This window comes from Falco peregrinus, chromosome 6 (assembly GCF_023634155.1).
Source record: "Falco peregrinus isolate bFalPer1 chromosome 6, bFalPer1.pri, whole genome shotgun sequence".
Lineage (NCBI taxonomy): Eukaryota > Metazoa > Chordata > Aves > Falconiformes > Falconidae > Falco > Falco peregrinus.
This window is the reverse complement of record NC_073726.1, coordinates 76846368-76868368: the sequence shown is the minus strand read 5'-3', so window position 1 is coordinate 76868368 and position 22001 is coordinate 76846368. Positions and strand designations below refer to the sequence as shown.

The 22001-nt window shown below is 42.8% G+C and overlaps 1 protein-coding gene across 2 annotated transcripts; it reads left to right on the top strand.

Moving 5' to 3' along the window:
• Window positions 1-148: 148 nt before the first annotated feature.
• TM7SF3 (transmembrane 7 superfamily member 3) lies at window positions 149-19823 on the top strand. Of its 2 annotated transcripts, XM_005239341.4 has the most exons (13): window positions 149-295; window positions 1645-1718; window positions 7803-7957; window positions 9686-9836; window positions 10265-10385; window positions 11169-11340; window positions 12420-12597; window positions 13645-13731; window positions 14175-14255; window positions 14980-15132; window positions 16452-16549; window positions 16937-17099; window positions 17568-19823. In XM_005239341.4, exons 2-13 carry the CDS (start codon window positions 1649-1651, stop codon window positions 17828-17830), a joined length of 1692 nt encoding a protein of 563 aa, XP_005239398.2. In that variant the 5' UTR covers window positions 149-295; window positions 1645-1648; the 3' UTR covers window positions 17831-19823. The 2 variants fall into 2 exon arrangements, with proteins under 2 accessions (XP_005239398.2, XP_055665281.1); XM_055809306.1 differs by lacking the exons at window positions 149-295; window positions 14175-14255 and having other exon boundaries at window positions 1558-1718.
• Window positions 19824-22001: the final 2178 nt, after the last annotated feature.

Sequence of the window (22001 nt, the reverse complement as noted above, 5' to 3'; positions counted from 1 at the left end):
CGCCGCGCTGTGTCAGAGCCACAGCAGCCGATTTCTGACGCCTCTCGCTTTCTCGCCAGCGGCTGGCAGCTGCTGAACGGCTCCGCTGGGGCCAGGCGGGCCCTGGCGCCGAGTAACACCGTGCCGTGGCAGAGGCGGGCCGGGCGCGCCCGGCGCCGTGGGAAGCGCCCGGCGGGGAGCGCTGCGGCGGCGGAGGAAAGGGCGCTGCAACGGGTGCCGTCCTGCTGGAGGAACTGGCGTATCGCGACCATTTATTTCTCTCAGGAACGCCAGTTCGTGCTCACGACTGCAGCAGGTAAAAAAAATCCCTCTAACCCCTAACAGGGAACAGCTGGGCTGGAGACCTCCAGGGGTTTCTTCTGGCTGAAGTCGTCAGCGATGCTGTGGGTGCAGCCACCCAGCAGCAATGCATATGCTGCAAGACTCGTCTTGCCGCTTACAGCTACCCTCTTTGCCACGATACAAACTCATCCGACAGAAGTGTATTTCTGATGACACGGTTGGGGTTGCGGGCTGCCTTTGTACACCTCCGTTAAAAAGCCAAGTCACAAATTACTGTGCTGTAGACCAAAAGTGACCACACGCTTTTAAGGGGTTTACAATTATTATTGAAGTCAACGGGTTCTTTCTTGGATTTCCACTAGTGAGATAGCTGCTGGACTGAGGCTGGAACAAGTGAGGCTTACGGCACAAGACAAGCCTCTCGCAGGCAAGGATTGAGCAGTTTGAATGCTGAGCTGTGAATAAAGAGTGACTGAGGTCTCAGAGAGGTTGTCTGCCATGGTGGCAACACTAAACAGACGTTTAATATCTCATGGATTTTGACTTACAGGAACCTCGCTGAGTAGAACAAAAATAACCTCAGCAAACTAGATAGCCTGAGGGAGAAAAGCTGCCTTCCTATGCACAGCAGGCAAAGGCAAGGAGAAGAAAGTACACCCATATATCTAAAATAGCTATAAACAGGGACCCAGCACTCACCTCTGTGTTCTTATGCCAGACTGTTGCATTTTAAGTGGAAACCACATCAAAGCAAGATGGGGAAAAATAAACACAATAGGGGCGATCATACAAGGCTTTCTAGAGTTGTTACAATGTAAATTCATAAAAAGGGTCCAAATAATAACAAAAAAATACACCCCCCTAAAAAGAGACTTTTAATTTTACTTCTGTTTTCTCCCATCCTGTGCCTGTGAATCACCTTTGCAGCCAGAGGCATCTCAGACATGCTCCAGGGAGCCTCTGAGGCCTAGCAACGTTTCTTACTGCTCTTTATAAGGTAAAACCAAATGGCTGCTGTGTTAAAAATAAATAATTTTAAAAAAATGTAAAAATGTCAACCTTCCCCCGGCCGGACCTGGAGACCTTCCCAAGCCCTTTATCCACCCCTGTAACTGCCACACGGGCGGCGGACGAGGCTTGGGAGGATAAAAGCCGTTGGGGGCAGCAGCTGGGGCCGTTACCTCAGTCTCCTCAGGCAGGTGGGTGCCGGGAACAGCCGGTGGCGGGAACAGCCTCTGCTGGGCGGGTCCTGTGAGGTGGCGCAGCGCCCGCCTTGCGCCGCGTCACAGGACCCGCCTGGCTCTCAAGCACCTCCCCATGGCCCTAGCCCGTTCCCAGCCACATCTCCCCTTCCCTCCGCAGCGCCATGCGGGTCCTTCCTCACGTCGTGATGCTCTTGGGGTTCCTGGGGGTCCTGCGCTATGGCGGTGCCTCAGGTGAGTGCGGCGCGGGGAGTGGAGGAGTGGGGGGAGGGTGGGGCTGTGGGCCGTGGCCGCCATTAGGCGGCTGGGAGGGCTGGTGGGTCTCCCTTGGATAGGGGAAGAGACGCTTTTTGGCCGGGTCGATGTCAGGTAGGATGGAAGGGAAGGGGCTTGTTTCGTGGAGGGGCCCGCAGAGCCTTTTGGGGGGTGTCCCAGGCGGCGGCGGTGGGACCTGCTGGTCTGGAGGGGTGAGCAAGAGTGAAGATCAAAGCAAAGGTGCAGGCTGCCTGTGGAGCTGGAGAAGAGTTTTGTATAGTCGTGGTTATCTTAATCTTTGATGTGGGCAGGGAGAGCTCATCCTGCCCCCCGCCCTTCCCCCCCTTTTCTTTATGCAGCTTAATTGCTACGAACGCCATCGTTTTAACTCTTACACGGATATACCGCACTAATTTTAACTGTGCTGTTTCAGGGATATACTATAGGCTGGTGAGTCTGGTGTAGGGTTGTGTTCCTCCTAAGAAAACAAGGTGACATTCGCTACCTATGAGCTTATATGAGAAAAGTAACAATGTTAATAGTGGAGTTTGGTGTATGACCATATACAGGTGGCCATGAATTACCAGCACCCTGTGAATTGTGGGTTGAAAACCACTGTCCCTATAAAACTAAGGAAAAGAGCAAAACCTCTTAGAATTTGGAGCTTGGTTCCTAAAATTACTTGTTGGCTGTGCTGATGTAATCTGACTTTTTTTTTTGCATGGGCTTTTTTTGTAATTCCCCTGTGCTCCTGCATGTGACTAAAATAGGTGTTCAGAGGTAAGTGTACTATAATGACTATGGCTTGTGAAGATTCAACTGTTAATCTGCTTGCTTTTTTTTTCTGGTTAAGTTCTTCTCTGTTCGAAAAAAGGAAAAAAATAATCAGTTTCCTTTCAGATATAAGCAAGTAGTATCTTATGTTAGGGCTGATGTAAGCCTCATCTTAGTTTTTTCTTTATTTTTAGACCTGCTTCTAATGAAGCTTAATTCTCCAGAAGGAAAAAGGTACTCTTGGGATACTCTGTAAAACTGTGGAACAGTGTTTGGAATTGGCCTCAAGTGTGGAAGAGTTGTTTCCCCACCATGCCCCCAAGTCTCATGCCCAAGAAGCTTAGACTTGGTAACTGATGGTGGTTAGCAGGTCTGAGAATGAGTGCTCAGTGTTCTTAGATCTTAATGCTTGCATTAAAATGTGCTGACAGGCAGTTTGTCTCCTGGACTTGATTGAAAATGGGTCATGTGTTATTTTTTTAAAGTATGTAAAAAGGTAGAATAAATATGGGACTAAGCTAACTGCTTTGCCTTGAAGGGGCCTGTTGCTGTATTTCCTTGCATAATTGAGGGTGGAGGGGGAAAGTATTTTTCTCATGAAAAGCTAATAAGCTGTGTAACTTGTGTACCAGTGTCTAGCTGATCATTAGGCCCTTTAAGCAAGGACACTTGCTTAATGGTTCACTTATTTGAAATTGTCTTGTTAGTCAGTTGTGGGCACACAGGTTTGCAAGGCTGGGCTCTGCTATCTCCTAATACTAGAGGATTCTGCTTAATTTTAAAAGTGCTGATAAGTAAAAACTGAGCGTGATGGCCTGTATTATCTCTCTGGGTTGCTGATGGGCTGTAGCTCTTCAAGGTTAGGATTTGTGCAGAAGTGGTTTATGTATCATGGTTTTTATCTTCCAAGGAGCTCCACCTTCATTAAGTAGGAGTGCAACTGGCCTTGTTTTACTACATCCAAACCAGGTTGTTTAGTGTTGGAAAAACCAAAGCAAATTTATAGTGTAATCAGGATTGACTAGTGCCCCTCTCATAAAGGGAGCTTTATGGGTCAGTTTACTTTGCACTAGCCATTTAGTTTATGCAGAGACAACATTCTAAAATAGAGGTTCAGACAAAGCTATTCAGATGTCGGAATGTATTGGGTAGCTGGTTACGTGCATCTTGAAGTGTTACTACCTACGTGTGCAAGTGACACTTTAATCAACAGTGCCAGCAATGTGGCTGAGGCCAGGTCTTGCGTGTTCTGTCTGATAATCAAAGTGGATTAGTAAAACTGTAAGTGGGTGAGACAGGTACTTCTCCTGTCACTTTTCAGACAGTAGAAGGCTCTATGACCGCTAACTTTGTGAACAGAATAGTCTTCTGGGATGGGAGTGGTGCAGCTGGTGACAAGCCATGCGGCAATATTGGCTTTAAGCATGAAACTGTGCTCTAAGCATGAGTCTCAATACACATGCAATAAAAACATAAAATCTTTTGTAACTCTTCTTGCTTCTTTTGGGTGTGTGTGGTGTCTTTATTTGAGGTTTTACTAGTGTGGGAAGACAGAGGCCTTGTAGCAGAGCTCTGTACAGGTCTGATATAATATGGCTGCTGGCTTTATTCTGTTTAGTAACTGTATTTATGTTTTCCCTATGCAAACTAGTTTTTAGTCTGAGCTTGCATTCGGTCTCCCATTAAATGTCTTCATGTGACTACTTGTTGATGTACTCTATACGCTGGAAAGTTGTTCTTACCTCTTAAAGCTTACATAAGATTATTCTGCATATCCACTGTAAGCTGGTTGGCACGAAGTAGAAATGTGTTTTCTCTGATTGTGGAGACCTTCTTGGTCTGAGGTAACCATGATGTTTGAGCATGTATCTGTAGATAAAGACTGATCCTGTGTGGGCAGCAATGGCATTTCTTCACTTGTGTCTCTTAATGGAAATTGGTCTGCTGGGTGTAACTAAGAACTTTATATGGTTAACTGTTTGTTGGTGATAGGGAAATGACATTTAACTGTTGGAGCCGAAGTGTGGTTTACTTAAAACATCAAATGAACTGTGAGCTCAGCACTGAATCAGAGAATGGAAATGGTTCAAGCTGGGTGTTGCATGTTGGTGAAACTCAGTGTCACAGTGAGGGGATAATAAGTGCTGAGCCTCTGTAGTGTTCATTATCTTGTTGCTTAGAGTTAGGAACGATGACTTTAGATCTCAGAACAGCTCAGAGAGGTTTGGTTCCTTTGCTGTCTTTACTGGTTTTGCTGTTCATGTAGGAGAAAAGTTACAATGTGAGTGACCGAGTGGACTCTTGTCCAGCTCGGTTCATCAGTTTTTAATATGCTGGACTGTCTGTGCTCCTGTTTGAGTATTGGTACTAGTATACAGAGTAACATGTGCTCAACACTCCCATCTTTGTTCTGCTCTTGTTCAGTTTCAGCAATGCTGACTTCCTTTAAGTAGGTTTTCAGTTGATAATATCTATAACAGTGAGAGTTCTGCCCTTGTATCTAACGCAAAACTATCCTGGCATGCAGGGACCATCATACTTATCCCTGCAAGGAAAGAAGAGGTAAGATACCAGACTATCCCAGAGTGTTTCCAGACCTTCACTGTCTAAAGCAAGTGAAACAAAACAAGCTGGGATGCCTGGATTTTGTTCCTGGCTCTGTTGCTGAATTACCAGCTCAACTACCTCACTTCTGTGGTATCTTTGCTGCATGTGCTGCTGAACCTGCAGTCCTGCAGTTGTATGCTACCTTCAGTGAGATCAAGCTTGCCCAAAGAAGAAGCCTGCATGCTGTGGCTAGTACTACATGTTCATGGAGGTTTTGGTATCTGTCCTTCATCTTTGACAACGCTGAACTTGTAGCTCAGGTAGTCTAGTGCCTGTCTGAGAACTTGCAATAGCAATAGGCCTGATGAGCTGGTTAATTTGCTTGGAGCACAAACAATGACTCTTTCAAATGACAGAAAAAGAGAAGGCTGAAAAGGTGCTGTAGTCTGGCCACATAGCAATTGCTCTTCCAGAAAACTTAGAAGGTCCTGCTGGTCTGCAGTGCTTGTGAATTGTCCTTTTAGTCATCTTTCAGGCCTGGCTAGAATCTAGCGTGGTTCAAGGAGCCTGTGAACAAGAAGCTGAAAAATACTTGTCTGATGGATGTAGCCAATCTTGTTATTCAGCCAGAATCTATGCTCTTCTGTCCAGACTTTGGTTTAAAACGTGTGTCACATGAACTGTTTTAGGAGCCATTATGCAAACAGTAAAGCAATGTAGAACACTATGCCTTAATTTACCACACTAATTAGACTTGAGAGAGTGCCTCTGACATTTAGAGTCACATGATTGTATTGAAGTGGTGGCTGCATGTCTTGCTGACAAATAGGTTCTTATTTATGCAGAGACCTCTGGGTAGAGGTGCAGAGTGGAGGTGAGAAACAAGATTGAGCAGTGTAGGTTTTTTTTTCCCCTTGATGTAGGGCACAGAGAGGATGTAATAGTTTCAGCTTTCTCCTTAAAAGAACATCTAAGTGTGAAGATCTTGTGGTTCAGGAAACTCTGCTGAAGTTCTTAAAGATCAGAAAAATATTTTTTTCCTGCATTCTAAGCTTTCACTCCAAATTTCTGAGTGCATAGATATACAGTTTGTGCCTTTTGAATACTTTTCTTTAGTATTCATACTGCTAGTTGCACTTCTGGTAGAACTTAAGAGCTAAGGAGCAAAGAGGTCTTGTGGAGAGGAGGACAGCTGAATGCTGTTCAGGGGACTATCAGAAACTGAAGAATACACAAAGCTGTTTTTTAGCTCTAACTTTACATTCATTACTGTTTGAAAACTGAGTAGAAACTTCTTCTGTAACACAAACTGCAGACGATGGGACAGAAAAATGGAGAATCTTTGTGTTCTTCGTAGATGGTTTGTGATCCCCATATTTCAGCTGGGGTTTATTCGTGATGCAGTACTGGTATTAATTGAATTTTGGAGGTAAGCATGTAAGGGTTGAAGTTAGTAAGGTGAGATGAGTTAAGACTTTTCCTCTGTTGTGAGGTGAGTGGAAAAAGCACGAGGGTAGGAGCTTGCCTCTGTTTACATATTGTCAAGAGGCAAAGAAGCTGGCCAGAGATGCTAATTCTTGGCAAGGGAGGGTGGAAAAATAACAGGAAAGGATTTAGAGTACTGGGTATGGTTTTGGATGAGAAGGCTGTATCCCTTTTTTTTTTGTGTGGGAGACCACCTGAGTCATTGGCAACAGTGTATATGGGATGGTGCTGTTGATTACTCTGTGCTTCTGTTGGAGTACTTGACAATATCAACCCTTTACTTGAGAAGAGGCAACTTTATTGAGGAAATACTCTGTATATGTTTAGGCTTGATAACTTTTAGGGGTTGTTTTTGTGTATGCTCTGCAAGCATCTGTCTGCCTGCTAACCACCAACAAAAGGATCTTGTGGCTTCTGTACAGCTGCTTCTCTTTCCTCTCTTGACATCCCCTGTCCCTCAAGAGCCCAGCACAGGGATAAACCAGGATTTCTTGCAGGACTTGAATGACAAGCCAAAGCTGATTTTCAAAGAATCTTGTATCCTAGGTCATGTGGCTCTCTCTAAATTAAAATGGCAGTGGATCATGAGGTTATGCTTGTCATAAGAAGAAATGGTCTTGGTCATGTCTTGGAATATTAGTCAGATTTCTAGATATGGAAACTGGGGTCCAGCAGTTCTAATAAAGAATAGTGTGGGAGCAAAAGACACGTGATGCAGCTGAAAGTAGGTAAGTATACATATGTAAACTACAGATCTGACTGTACAGAAGTTGACTCCAACTCCCATGGTCCATGGAAATTCACCCAGGAAGACTAACAGGTATTGTGCAAGTTAGCTGGCTAATACAAGCATACTTGTCTGAATTTGCTGAAAAGCAAGTCGTCCTCTGTGTCCTCAGTTTACTGAATGTTACTTGCTGTTGATTGCATTAGCTGGTCAGCCACAGCTAGTGTCTGTTGCTGGTGAGCTCTGCTGTATGAAATACTGAGCTCCTGGGAGGAAGTCCTGCTCCCTGTGCTTAGGTGGGTGCCAGGCTACATGGTGGGTTCTCAGGCTGTGTCTGTTCTTGTAGGTATGGTTCTGTGTATAGTAATCTCTGAAACATTAATACACCTTAATTACAGGATGAGAGTAGCATAAAACATCTTGCTCTGTTCCCAGCTAATATTGGGCTACTGGAAGCTTCCAGGCTCCCCTTGACAATTGCTTCCCTCTGGACAAAAAAAAGTGTTGGTTTTTTTTTTTCTGTAATACAGGTCTTCTTGAGCTTTCCCTGGGAAAATTCAGAAACGTGCTACTGAACCGAACCAATCCAGTGGAAGCTGTAATCAGGAACATTGCAAGCAATGTAACTGTTGTTATTTTTCAAGTACATGCTCAGCAAAGCAATGTGGTGATATCCTTTGATAAGGTACAGTAAAAGTGTCACTTTTCTGTTCTTAAATGCTACTTGTCTTTTAACATGGGAGTTGGCTCTGCTACATGTAGGAATATAGAACTGAAGCTATATAAATAATATCTTACCTGCATGACTCTTTGGGCAGTATTATTTTAGCTTCAGAAATCCTTTCTTGTACTTATGTCATAGCTGCTATTTTGGAGGACTGAATGCTAAAGGAATATCAGAGCTGGCTTGAAAATGTTTCAAGGCTCTTTGTTTCTGGTGGAAGTGGTGCTTTTGAGATGTGACTGCTGACTACTATCTATCAGCTTGTCAAATTGAAAACAGATTCATGCTAAGTATTTGCCGTATCCCTTGTACACTAAACGATTACTTTGGGATGTTTAGTTGTCTGCTGTTCATCATGTGGTGTGGATCTAACCCCTACAAACATGTCTTGTTACCCCAGCTCCTTGTTATGAATCTAATTCTCCTTTCATGGCACATGGAGCGTAGTGCTCCTGTGAAGGTTGCTACTTCTAGCTGACAGTATAAGTGTTCCTATTGGCTAAATGCTAGCTTTAATTTGTCCCATCTTTACTGGGATGCAATAAAATACTGATGTATTTTTTTTTATGTGTGGGGCTCATAAATGGTATTTGAGCAGAATTTAGACTAAGCCAAAGGTAGTAGATGAGGATCTGCTATCCAGTTTCCCTCTCCCCATCAGTATTTTCCAAATGAGAATATACGGAGTGCCAAGAAGTATCCTGGGAAGCTTACGAGATGAATAATCTGTAACACAAGTCAGCCAGCTCTGTCATCTTTGTACTGGTGGAATAGCTAGGATTACAGGCCTAAGACATTAATGTTACACCTATTCAGTCTTTGATTACCACTGGTAGAATCTTTTGCTGTCAATTCAGACCCTCTTTGTATTTATGGGCCTTACCAGGCCAAGGACAGCGATGCATAAATATGGCTATACTGCTTTTTGGGGCTGGCCTGCCTCTAGAAATATGAAGCTGAGCCAGACCCTAAAGTCTGCCAGGTCCAAAGTGCTGCTTTTACAGTTACCTGAGGCAACACTTCGCCTTGTACAAAGCATACTTCCCGTGCTCAAAATAAATTTGACTGCAGGTCAGTTGGCTGTGCCACCTGTGTAAGTGTGATACTGCCATTGCTGCCTGATCTTTTCTCGAGATCCCTGGTTCTGAAAGGCGTGGTGGTGTGGGGAATTGGGTCAGTATCTGACCTGGCCCCAAGCACTTGTCTAACATGTTAAGCCAGCTATCATACAGTCATCTCCATTCTGGTGGAGATAGTGACGTGCTTCTGCACTTTGGTTCCCACAATGCTCTTTATGCTTCTCATAATTTTTTGTGAGGGATATTCCAATAGTCTTACACATTTACTAGTCAATCTATTGCTGTGCAGCAGTAGCCTTCAACTAGCTAGATTTCTCTGCAACTTGCATGCAATTATTAACTCTTTAGTAGTCTCAAACTTATCACTTGTGGTTTTGAGCCTGACCTAGGCAGTGTGTGGTGTCAGAGGCAACTCCCTTTTTTTTCCAGCTCCTTTTTTCTATCTTCTTCTTACCAGCTAGTGAAGGGCTGAATGACTCATCAGTGGCAACTGACACTGAAATGTGTGTCCTACAGGTTTGTGGCAGGAATGTGATTACTGTGCAATACATGAAGCTGTAGTAGAAATCTTCTCAAGAACCGCTTGTTTATATAACTTGTTTCTATCTAGAATCCATCTGTGAACAGCTCAGGAATCGGAGTAGACAAAGGACTGGTTTCCATCCTTCGGCCTCAACAGACTGTATGCACGTGGTACCTTCGGTCACTGGATGCTAGCCAGGTGCTCAGCACAGCTATCTCTATTCCCTATATGGAGAAAGGTATGTTCCTATTACATGTTAAGGATACCAACTCTGCTTATTACAAGTTAACTATGAAATGAAGTACTGACCTTTCAGAGCTGATTTTCTTACATGGTCAAACATAAGATGGAGATGCCAGAAATTATTTGGAAATGGGCTGAAAAAATTTAGTGTCACCACTGAATTGAGTTGTATGTGGAATGTACTATGTGGTCACTTCAGCCTTAGAGTAGAAAACCGCTGTGTGTATGTATCGGGACCTGTTTTAGACTGCACTGAAACAGCTTGTGTTGGCTGCAATCTAGGTTGACTAGAACCTGACAGTTTTGTGTGCTCAGTAAGCAGACTATGCTTGCAAGTACTTGCGCTGCTGAGGTCTTAGAACTTTTTTGATGCTGTGCAAGGGGGAAGTAAAAACTATTACGGTCATCTCTTCTGTGTTCTAGATCCTATTCCTGGAGGCTGCAATCTGGAATTTGACTTGGAAGTGGATCCAAATATTTACCTAGATTACACATTGGCTGATATACACATCAAATTTGCACCTGCAAACCTGGGATATACCAGGTGGGTGAAGGCCTTCAGTATGCTGAGCAAGACCTTCTTTGTCTTCTTATTTGGCCAAGATCATAAACCAAGATTCTGCTGAAAAGGCTGACCATCCAGCTGCTGGCAGAAATCTTGCTCACTGCAACAAATGGAGAAGTAAATAAGGAGAGGGAGAGGTAATACATGAGAGAGAAAAGCTGAGAGTTGAATCTTGTGAGAGAGATTATGCAACTTCAGATGCACAAGCAGTCAGCAAATACTGGGTCTCCCCATTCCTCACAATGACTTAATCTGTTTGAGAAGCAATTGTGTATTATAGCCAGTTTAATTCCTTTTACTGGTACTGAACCATGATAATGATTATAGTTTTGTTTAACATTGAGACTTCAAATTGTAAGGCATTATTTCCTGAATGGTGCCTGATGTCGCAAGTGATAGGCAGGGAATGGGGAAGGCTATATTCAGAGCGTACATGGAAAAACAAGCAGTGATTATGTGATCTTTGTTGGTTGTGACCTCTTGGAATTCTTATGCTGGTTCGTTATGACAACTCATAGGAAGCCTTTGTAAACATAAAGGTAGGTACCAGCCCAAACACTACCTGCATCAGGGTGGTTCTACATAATACTGCTGTAGTCTGTACTCGCAAACATTGACAGTCTAGTTTTGAATTAGTTGCCGGTGTTAACTTTTAAAGAGTAGAAGCAAAATACTACCAAATTGGACAGGTAGCTTGGGGAAACTAATGTTAAGATCTGGGGTCTTGTGCTGGGGATGTAGCTGATGTCTTCTTAATTGTAGAGGAGCAAACCCACCATCCTGTGATTCGGGAACTGGTCAGAACTCCAGATGGAGATTGCAGTATGATGTCTACCAGTACTTCTTACCAGAGAATGATCTTTCTGAAATGGTACTCATGAGCCACATAAGGAAGATGTCTGAGGTGCAAAGTATCAAAGGCAATGGCATTAAAGTAAGTCTGAAACGCTGGTGTAACAGGCATGTGGCAGTGGCATTATCTTATGTTTTCTTCTCCCCTGTGCTTACTTTCCTTGTGTGGTGACATAAGCAAGCTGCTAATGCTTCAGGCTTCTTGCTTGTATTTGGGGTTTCTGGCTAGGAAGTATACAGTGAGTGATGCGTATAAAATGGCAACCATTCTCTCTAGGAATAAAGGTGGCTAGTTAGCACAGCCTGAAATGTGGCAGAATTGGGATTTCTTGCAGTGGACTCTGAAGTAGATATTAGTGATGGTTATGAGGTGTTTCTATGTCTTGCACCCTTTTCTCTATGAAACAAGCTCTTGTTGCAGTATCCTTCTGCTTGCTGAATACTGTGTTAGTCATAGTGCTCCTTCAGTGATGTTGAAGACATCACTTGCTTCTAGCTATACTGCCACAGAGTGCCTATAAATCCAGAGGCAGAGCCACTTCTGATAAAGATGGATAGTCTCCTGCAGTGCCTGAGAGATGCCGGAGTCTGGCATCCTCAGATGCTGAGGGTTGAGCAGGGAAGAGAGCAAGGAAGAGAGCAGAGGGGAGGATACAGCAGACTTGGACTTGAAATGGGTGTTGTTTAGAGTGGCATAAAGAGATCTGATATGCAAGAGCAAACACTTGCTGCATATTTATGTAGCCCCCAGCAAAGAGATTGGAAGGAGCAGAGGGAGAATCTCGGTGGCCATAACCTGTCTGGCCATGCTGGGGAGTAGAATGGCAGCCTTGCCTGCTTCACAGGCCAGATGTGGATTAGTAGGCAAGCAGGGAACATTAACTGTGTCCTCAAATGAGAAGGACCAAAACATGAGTGGGAGAATCTTCTCCCCTGTCAGAAAACATAGTAATGTTGGAGGACGTGCAGTCCCTCCTGTGAGCCTTTAATGCTTCAATTGGTAATACTAAGAGGGTTCAAAATAGGAGAGCTCTTACCTGGAGTTCTTCCTGATAATCTTCCTTGAGCTGCTGAGTATTGTCTCAGCTGGACGGACACATCAGCAAGCCATCAGTAACAGTGGCAAACAGTTTCAATTAAAAATACTATTTTCTGTTCCAGATGCTTACGCTGACAGCTGATGACAAGACCAATGTCTACTTTTCCTCACTTCCTGGACAAGGTGTGATCTACAATGTCATAGTATGGGATCCTCTTTGGAATACTTCTGCTGCATACATACCTGTGCATACATACGCCTGCAGCTTTACTGACCTAGTGGATAACTGCTCTTCTCTCAGTAAGTCAGAACTTGTGTCCTTGTGAACTGATCTCAAGCTTGTTGTGGTCCAAAATGTTGAATGGTGCTTTTGAATATTTTTTTTGTATTTATGGAGGAGTGCTCTGTTTTACACTGGATGTGTTTTGTTACTTGATGATGGAGTCTACTTCTTGACTGAGGATAAATTCTAGAATGATGAAATAAAACTAAGAAATATTAGCAACTGAAGCTTTCACTTAATGATGAATTGTTTCACTTAGTAAATGGCTTGCAAATACCTAACTTTGAATTCTGTAGTGACACTAGCTTTTTCCATTTGAACTGGATACATAAACTTAAATCATTTGTAGGGCTATAGATGCTGCATGTGAAACTAAGCTAATAAAACATGAACTAGATTGAGGACCAACCTGATTTTTCTGACTGTGCTACTGCTAACAGGAATCTGTAACCTACAGGTAATCTGAAAAGACAAAATTACTTAAGGTGAGCATAAAGATAATGTCAGCAATAGTGGAAAGACTACAAAGTCGTGCTACTGTGTACAAAGTTGTAATGATAGATCTGAGCAAAAAAAGAGCAAAGTTGCTACTCCCATTATGACTATGGGAGGGACAAGAAGAATGGTTAGAATATGGTACACAAAGTAAAACTTGCTTGTTCTCATGATCAGTGATAAAGACTATAGCTGCTGCCTGGGTCACTAATCCTGTAGCACTGAATTTTATATATGATTGGATGTCCCTATTTTAAAGCGGAGCAGAAAATTCTCAGGTAAAGCTGTATCTGTATTATAAACGGCATACTACAGCTACTTAAGTAATTGTTGCAGAAACTTCAGTATTCTGAATAAGCTCCTGATTTCTTAATCAGTCTGCAATATTCTGTTGGAGATCCTATCAAGGTAACTGTTAGTTCAGACACTGCAGGTCTGCTCATGTGGTGTGTTTGAAGGAGTGGCAGCTATTAAGTTATCAGACTCTGACAGCAACCTGACCTTACCCTAGTCTCATTGTTGGGAGTACTAGGTGGAATGCTGTAGTAACCCTCTCGTTCTCCTTGTAGGTAAACTCTCTACGAAAGTGTTCTTCACTGCTCTTGCCGTTGTAGGTCTTTTCACTTGTTTTTTTGGACACAGATTCTGGAAAACAGGTACAGAATGGTTTGGGGTTTTTTTCTTCTCATAAGTCTGGTTGGAATTTCATAAGCATAACTGCTGTAATTTAGACTGATGGTATTATTACTAACACTTGCTTGATAGTGATTACATGCCAATTAGATCTACTGCTTTGCTTTTGCAGGATCTGGGCTTTTAAGTATGGAGCAAGAAGTTTCCAGTATACAAAGAATAGAAACCTAGAACTAGGGAGCATGCTTGGTAATATAGATATAAATATGTAAATTTTTTGATTGTTTGAAGTCTCTGAGGACACTCCTTTCCAGAACAGTGTTGTTTGGCTTTCCTTTTGTGCTTCTCAGCCAGGGAGCTGATATGTTTTTTCCCTATTATAAGATGAAGGATATCTGAAGATGTACTGAAGTGGGCTTGGTATGAAGTGATATGACACCATACTAAATCTCTGTTCCTTCTCTAGACTTATTCTTCATGGGCTTCATATTCACAGCATTCTTCTTCTTCGTATTCATTACGAGGGTAACTGGCCTTGGTTATGATGGTGAGTAGATACGGCAGGATGCCCTGGGCTCCTCCTAGAGTATAGTTGTTACGAATCCCTTAGGTAAAATACTGGTTGTGGTTGTTTTTGGCCAGCCTTAAGAAGGATGGGAGGATGATACCTGGGTACCTGAACTGAACTCTGATTACCATAATAGCTGAATGTGCAAGAGTAACTGTTGCTTCCAATGTCAAATAGTGAGGCAGAATTAACAGCTGCAACTATGAAGGACAAATTTGAGTATCTCTCCAAGGAAGATAGAGGTTTTTAGAAACTCTGAAAACTTACATTCTGCTCCTTTCATAATGGATGGACCTCAGTTTCACATCAAATGTAGATTTCATCTGTAAAAATGGAAGTAGGTCTGCACACTGTTTGTTAGATTAGCAAGAATTAGTTCTTTTCAACGGTGTCCTAGCTTGTGTAGTTACTTCTTGATACATGTGCATTAGCTGTTGCAGTCTTAACTGCCCTGAGACCTTAGGGTGCTAAGGTGATGGTAGCAAGACTTTCTTTCTAGCCCTACACCACTCTTTCAGTAGCATACGTCAGTCCTTAGTTGCATATTGGAGTCTGAGTGAAATGCATGAAGTAAATACTGACTTTGACTTTTTTCAGACAGTTTTCATTAGGTAACAATCAAGCATGTAAGTGAAGTTGCTGAATAAGTTACTGCAGTAACTGAAGTTTTCAGAGTGTTGATATTTCACCTTTCGTTTTTCAGTGCGTCTTATTTTGACAGCAGTAGCTGGAATTATCGGAGGACTTCTCTTGGCTGCAAGCTGGTGGAGATTTGGCTCTGTCCTACTCTGTATGTTTATTATTGGACTTGTGCTGGGATTTCTCTTTTCATCAACGGTCTTCTTTACTCCACTAGGTATGCACTGAAACACTCTGCTGGCTATTGAGTGGTGTGTTCCTATTGTATTACAGGGACACTTCAAGGCTCTAAGATGAGGGCTGCTATCTGGTGTTTATCCTAATGTGATGTTTACCTTTCAAGTGTTGGGAAGAATAGAGATGTGCCTGAAGCATTCTTTCAGGTGCACTGTAATTAAAACTACTTAGGGAATCTGCAGTGGTGGGAAGAGGAAGCTGCTTATTCTGCAGAGAACTTGCTGAGGCTTTTCCTACCTAAACTGCATGCCATCTCAGCAGTCTGATGCCAGCTCTGCCCCAGGCATGCACTTGCTGTCTGTCTTGTTCTCTATCCAGAAAAAGTCACAGTCAAAATTCTGCAGTCTAACTTGGAGGCTTCAGGCATAAAGGCATTATGGATTAAGAGGAACTCTTGCTGTTACCTTTTACCATGCTACACTTCAAGGCTCTGGGAGCACTGCAGTGTAAGAGTCAAAGTTGTATTTGCAGCTGGGTTAACATCAGGGTCTTCAGAATGACTTTATTGAGAAAACAACAGACATATCACTGAAAAGCAAGAAAGGCTGATGAGCTGGAATCAATCTGGAACATCAGAGTGTCAGCCATACTGCTTTCTCTGTTGTAATTTTAAATCTCAAAACTCTGTTTAACTGAAGAACCCTTGGTGGGACAGTTTTTCATTCTCTAGTCACTTGTGTTTAACTTGAGCCACAAGTTTGTGATAATCCACGCAGTCCCTGGTTGTTCTTTGTTAAAGTGAAACAGTGACTCACCTGGGGGTCAGCTTGTCCTCTCTGTTTTTAATTCACAAGCCTTAGAAAGCAGGGGGAGCAAAGTAAAGTTTGAGTGACTTAATTACTCTGCCTAAGGCAACAAACTTCTGGCTTTGTGTTGTGGCGATGGCTGCATGTGCATTGTACTCAAACTCGCATAGATACAAGTTTATAGATTATAAACCTATATAGGCAATAAAATGGCTTCTTATTGGGCAGAAGTACTCTTAATTCTTGCCAAATGAGTAACACATACTTCATCACAAATCTTTGTTTCATGGATAAGATCTGCTGTCCAGAGTACAGGCCCTATACTCGACTGTGACAGCCTTTTTATTTTTTTTTTTTCTTTCTTATTTTGAATAACTGTTACAATGTATCTTAAATGGTATTTGAGCTCAAAAGCTAAGCTCTTCAGCACTGTACTCCAAGTTATTTCTGAAGGTACTGAGTCTTGGTGGAGGGGGAGCTCACCTCCAACCACTTGCAAAAAAGGTACTGTTTTGCTAACTGGTAAATTGTGTGGAATATGGTGTCTTTGCAGGAGACTACAGGGTCTTCCGTGACGATGTGGTGTTCTGGGTGACCTTTTCTTGTGTAGCCTTGATGATTCCAGTGCTTTTTGTTGGTTGTCCAAGAATTGTAAGTAATCTGCACTGTTGACACAGGAGGAGGGAGGGAAGGGGTGTCAGACTTCTTGTTGCAACATATAGTCCTGTGGGATACTTACAGAAAATTCAACACAGCTTTCTGAAGCTCAGCACTGGATCAGCTCTAGGGAGTTCCTGTTCAGACCTACTTGGGCTAAGTGGTTCATAAGCAAAGGAGTGACTTTTTGCAGTGTTGCACATAGCATCCATTAACACTTGTATTTAGTTAACTTCTGCTGTTGTAACAGTATGTGTAGATAACAGGCATGTGCAGCTGATTTCTTGTGGAAGAACAGATACAAAATAATGTCTTAAGGAGGTGGGGAATAAAGAGTGTTTATCAGTCTCCTAAAGCTGTGGTGGTTTTCTCCCCCTTTAGCTGAACATACTGGCCTCTGGAATAGTAGGCTCTTACGCAGTGGTCCTAGCTATTGCTTGTTACGTCTACACAAGTCTTGCTTATATCACCCTAGACCTACTCAGAAGGGTCCTCAATGATTACTTCAGCAGAGCTTACACCAATGTGCCTTTTCAAACAAATGGTGAGTATTGCTCTTAAGACTTTAAAGAAAAAACACTGCTTATTTGGTTCCATTGTAAAATGTGAGTGAAGGTAGGAAAGGATGGAAGGAGAACACAGTAAGTACAGTGAGATTTAACACCCAGGTAATAATTTCTAGTTCTCCAAAAGAAATACTGAGTAGACTGAAATGCAAATCCTTCAGCAAGTGTTATGTGACGAAGGCCCTTGTGAAAGATGCTTCTCGGGCTTGGACTACCACCTTGCTGTTCAGTTTGCAGAGTGGGCAGTCAAAAGGCCTAATATGGTGGCTGAATGGACTCATCTCAACTCCATGTGTGTTCTTGCCTCTGCATGGAATTGCTCTAGGCATATGTGGATGCAGAGACAATACTTCATTCCTCTCTGTTGCTAAACTTGTTCAGTGTTTGTGCTTAGGAAAGGAAGGAATGTTCTGCTTTGGTATAGGAATCTGTTTGGTTTTTTTCAGACTTCATTATCCTGTCAGTGTGGGCAATGCTGGCCCTCAGTGGAGTGACTGTGCAGCTTCGCCGAGAGAGAAGTGAAGTGCCCTTCCCACCACACCCCTATCTCACCTGGAAGAGGGAAAGGGAGCGCAGAAGCACTAATGTCTTAGACCCTAGCCATCACATTCCGCCCCTAAGAGAGAGAATTCATAACAAGCTACTGCATATCAAAGAGTTTTTTCAGAAAGAGCAGCCAGCTGGGGAGAGAACTCCGTTGCTTCTGTAACCTGCCAAATAACTGGTGGGAACAGAGGAAGAATCTGGGAAGGGCAAGATAAGTGATCACCAGCAAACCAGCTAGTACTGCAGGATTTACCACTGCCGATCTGTCCTGCTTAGTAAGAGGATCATATTTGCCTAGCCTGGAAGAGAAGTTACCTGTCTGGTACACTACATACTGTTTTGTGACTTTCTTTCTTCAGTGGCCCACTCAGCCTGCTGTAACATGCATATGTCCAACTGCAGAATCTTATAATAATGGCCAAGTACAGGTATTTGTCTTGTGGTGATCTAGTCTGATGTTTAGGTGTGTGAAGGATAAAACAGCCCTTAAAAAGTAACCTGTACACTGCTGGTTCTTCCCTGATGGTGTGGAAAACACTACTGAAATATTGCCTGACTTACTCCTGAAGGTGAGCAGTCTGTCAAATTGTGAGGGATGAGAGATAAGGACCATACAGAGAAGGAGGAGTTCTAGAAGGAGCTGAAGTATCCCCTTCTAATAGAGGTACAAAATGCATGGCTGCAGACATAGTCGTTTCCAAGGAGTATTACTGAATCTTGCAAGCTAAACTAAGTGACTTGAATTTAAACTGCACTGAATTAACTGTTGTAAGTGTGCACACTGGGGCTCAGGAAGTGGGCCTGATCTGGGACGAGAAGACTTCCTCCCTTGCTTTCGGATGGTTCTGTAGCAAGCTCGTCATCTGGTCTCTGCAGAGATGACTTCTAAGAGAACACAAGAGGTTTGCATCCTTGTTTGCTTTCTGAACAGCCTGTGTCTTGCTTCTGCTCTGGTATGGTCTCTTTTTTTTTTGATGGTGCTGTCATAAAAACAACTAAATAAGCTCTTGTAGCCAATGGCAGTTCTTTCCTGGAATTGGTTGAAACGCTATTTTTTCTTTAAATCAGTATATTTTTTAATTTTGCCTTTTAAGGGGTGAAAACATCATCCAGCTAGCAAAATACTGACTAGGATCCTTGCTGACTGAAAGTGTTCCTTACCAATTTGGATTACATCTGCCCAAAGCAGAATGTAGTGCAAAAACAGATAAGGGACCACTTGTTTTCAGTGGAGGATTGTGATCTCATGTCATGGCTTTAATTGCTTCCTTAAAAACAAAACAAACAGCCATTCTGAAAGCGCAAACTGGAGCACTGTGGTTTTGGCTCATAAATGCACAAGCAGTCCTGAGACTTTCCTTGGTTTTACCTGCCCTTACCCACCGTGGCCAATCCTGGTCTTCTCGTTCCATGTTTTGTGGTGATCTGTCATGTGTTAAATGATGGTTGAGGTCTCGTCCTGTATCTTCATACAGGTTATGGTGGCTCTGCCTTCTCACTATCTTTGTACCTTTAGTGTGGGCAGCAAAGTGCATTGTCCTTCCTGTCTGAAGGCAAACAGCTGTTCTACCTGAATGGAACCACCATGAGTGAATACCCTAGTGGGAGAAACTAAAGTTCTTGGCCACCATCTTAAGTTCTTGGTAGTAAGTACGTAAGAAACAACCTTAGTAAGGAAACTGCCAAAATAATCTTATCTGGGAACTTAGCTGAAAGCTACTTTCTGGCCATTTTCCTTTAAGGAGTGAAAGCTTAATGACATGGTATCTGAGGTGACTGAACTAATCTGATGTTTAGAGAGATAAATCCCATTACTGCTTGGAGCTGGAACATCTGCCTCAACAGCAGAGTAGGGCTAAAATCCTGCAGTTTGGGTCTGCCTTCACTGTGCAGTCATGTGGCACACGGGAGTAAATGAGGAGCTTTTTCCCTGGCCTCTAGCAGACTGATGCTTGCTGACTGCTGTTACCACACTGATACTGAGCATGTCATTGCCATACTTGATGGCAAGTAGAAAACACTTATTTGGTATACAAATGCTCTTAAACATGTTTACCTTGTGTTTTTTAAAAACTGCTGTGATTAACACTGTGGAAGAAATAAGTTTAACTCTAATTTTTCTATATCTTTTATAATAAAGATGTCTTTTGAAAGAATGTTTGAACTAAAGGGATTTCTTTGAATTCAGTGATGCTTTTACAACTTCACTTCTGCCTTTGGTATTGTAGGGATAGTTCGTTTAGAAAAATTTCATAGCCCCTCAAGGGATGAGGTAGAGGGGAGCTTAGCTTGCTTGCTGTAGTTGCAGTGACACCCAGAGGCTGAGTGTGGTATGTGCTGTATGAAGCTAGTGAGGAAGTGCATGGTCCAAAGAGGGAGCGCTTTTTTTATAGCTTGATCAGATAAGGTTCTAAAGAACAAAGCACTGGTTGTCATCCAGTTCTTGGTTGGAAACTAGTATGATCATGTAGGAAATCTGTGGAAGAACTGGGCTTTGAACTTTTTTTTTATGAGATCCTGACTTGAAGATTTTGTCTTTAATTCTGCTGAGATGGTATGGACATTTTCTTCCATATTCTGTAAGCCATAGTGAGTAGCAATGACAATAATCAGAATACATTAACTGAGCCACTGGGGTGTTGAAGGGGTAAATTTCAATGGGGGTTTTTTGTGTACTCCCTAAGGCTGTTGGATGCAAAAGGAAAATTGGATCCTACCCTGCTGTACTGACCCCTGTTCTGATTGCAGAATCTCTCATTGGAAGCATTTACTGCCTTGCTGTGTTAACTGCACTACCTTGCAGTTCTGCTAGCTTAAAATAATTCTATCTGATGCTCCTAGGAAATCTAAATCTAAACTATGTTCTTCTAGGTAGTGATTCCCCTGTAAAATCAAGTGTTTTGAAGTTTCATGTAAGCTGAAGCTTTCTGGACTGTGATCTACTTTCTGCTGCTGTAGAGAATTCTCCTGCCATGGTGGCCCCAGTACACTTCTTTCACTGAGTTGTCTGGAGTCTTTGCTGTAGTAATGCTGTAATGATCACATTGTGGTGTTTGTCTTAGCTGCTTGTAGAGCATTCCTAGGTCTGCATGGGTTTACAGTCCTGCCTCAAATCTGCAGGAGAAACTCTTCTTTTTCCCCTCACTTTCACACCCATGCTAATTTCTCCTAGCAGTTAAACGAGCTGTGGCACAAGTGGACTTAAAAACACTGATTTCATCCAAGAAACAGATCTCTATTCTTTTGTCTCCTTCCTTTCTTTGTAAAGACAAATCCAGCCTGACTACTGCTTCATGGATCGCTATGTGTGTGAGGTGCTTGCCTACCTGCTTCCCTAGATATTTCTATCTTCAGTCATGCGCTCTGAACAATTTGTGTTTTCCATAGGTGTACTTTGGAGGAGAGGAAGACAGATTTTCCTGTTTTAAGCATTGCATTTTGATTTGAGAACAGGTTATGGGAAATTATAGAAGGGGCCCACAAGATAAGTGTTCCTTTGTCACATCTGCACTTATGTATCCTAGGCACAAGGCTTTCCTTACTGGAAGATCTACACTGTACCATTCCTCCCAATCTAATAGTCCATGTTGCTAGTGCTTAGTAAGCAGAAAAGGTATTAGTTGTTGGGTCTTCTCAACTAGTTGGTAGAAATGAATCAGGTTATAAAGCACTCAAAACAGTTATGGGGACCCAGCTGCTGGGTATTGTGTAAAACCTGTGATCGAGGTTTCTGAGAAGATGTCTTAACACCATTGCTATTTGTGGCTGCAAACCTGGCTTTGGGAAATCTGAGCAGAATGCAAACTTTGGGGGGTGCCAGTCTGAAACAAAAATGGTCCTGTGAAAGGCTGACATCTTTTTGATGCTGCTGTCAGAGAGACTTTAATGTGCCCTGACTTGTCTGGTGGCTCGCTTTCAGGCTATTTTGTTTTTCTGTCTGAGGCACTTTGTCATTGCCAAAACTATGCAACAGTCCCAAGCAACTGGATAGCAAAACAGGGTAAGAGCAATGTTTTAGTTTAAAACAGCTTGAGGACCAAAATCCTGTTACTGATGCTTGTGCCATGTAATAACTTCAGGGGGGGCGATTTTATTTTTAATTGGAGGCTAAGGACTGAACTTGGCTAAAAGGCAGGTTGTAGTGGTAGAACTGCTGATACTCCTAACAGGGCCTTGTCATGAAGCTCAGCCAACTGTGGTGACCTTTGGTGGCACTGAGTTTGGGCAGGAGAGAAAGTATTTTACAGTTTGCCTGTTTGAGTGCTGTGTGTTGCAGAAGGAAGAATGGGACCCTTTCTGCTCTGGGGTCTCCATGTCTGATGAGATTTGTTCCT

Excerpts from the sequence above, each read along its gene's own strand:
- TM7SF3 (XM_005239341.4), top strand. The coding sequence starts at position 1,649 with ATGCGGGTCCTTCCTCACGTCGTGATGCTCTTGGGGTTCCTGGGGGTC. Across the intron at positions 12,598-13,644 it reads GGATAACTGCTCTTCTCTCA|GTAAACTCTCTACGAAAGTG; the intron begins GTAAGTCAGAAC and ends TTCTCCTTGTAG. Across the intron at positions 13,732-14,174 it reads ACACAGATTCTGGAAAACAG|ACTTATTCTTCATGGGCTTC; the intron begins GTACAGAATGGT and ends TTCCTTCTCTAG.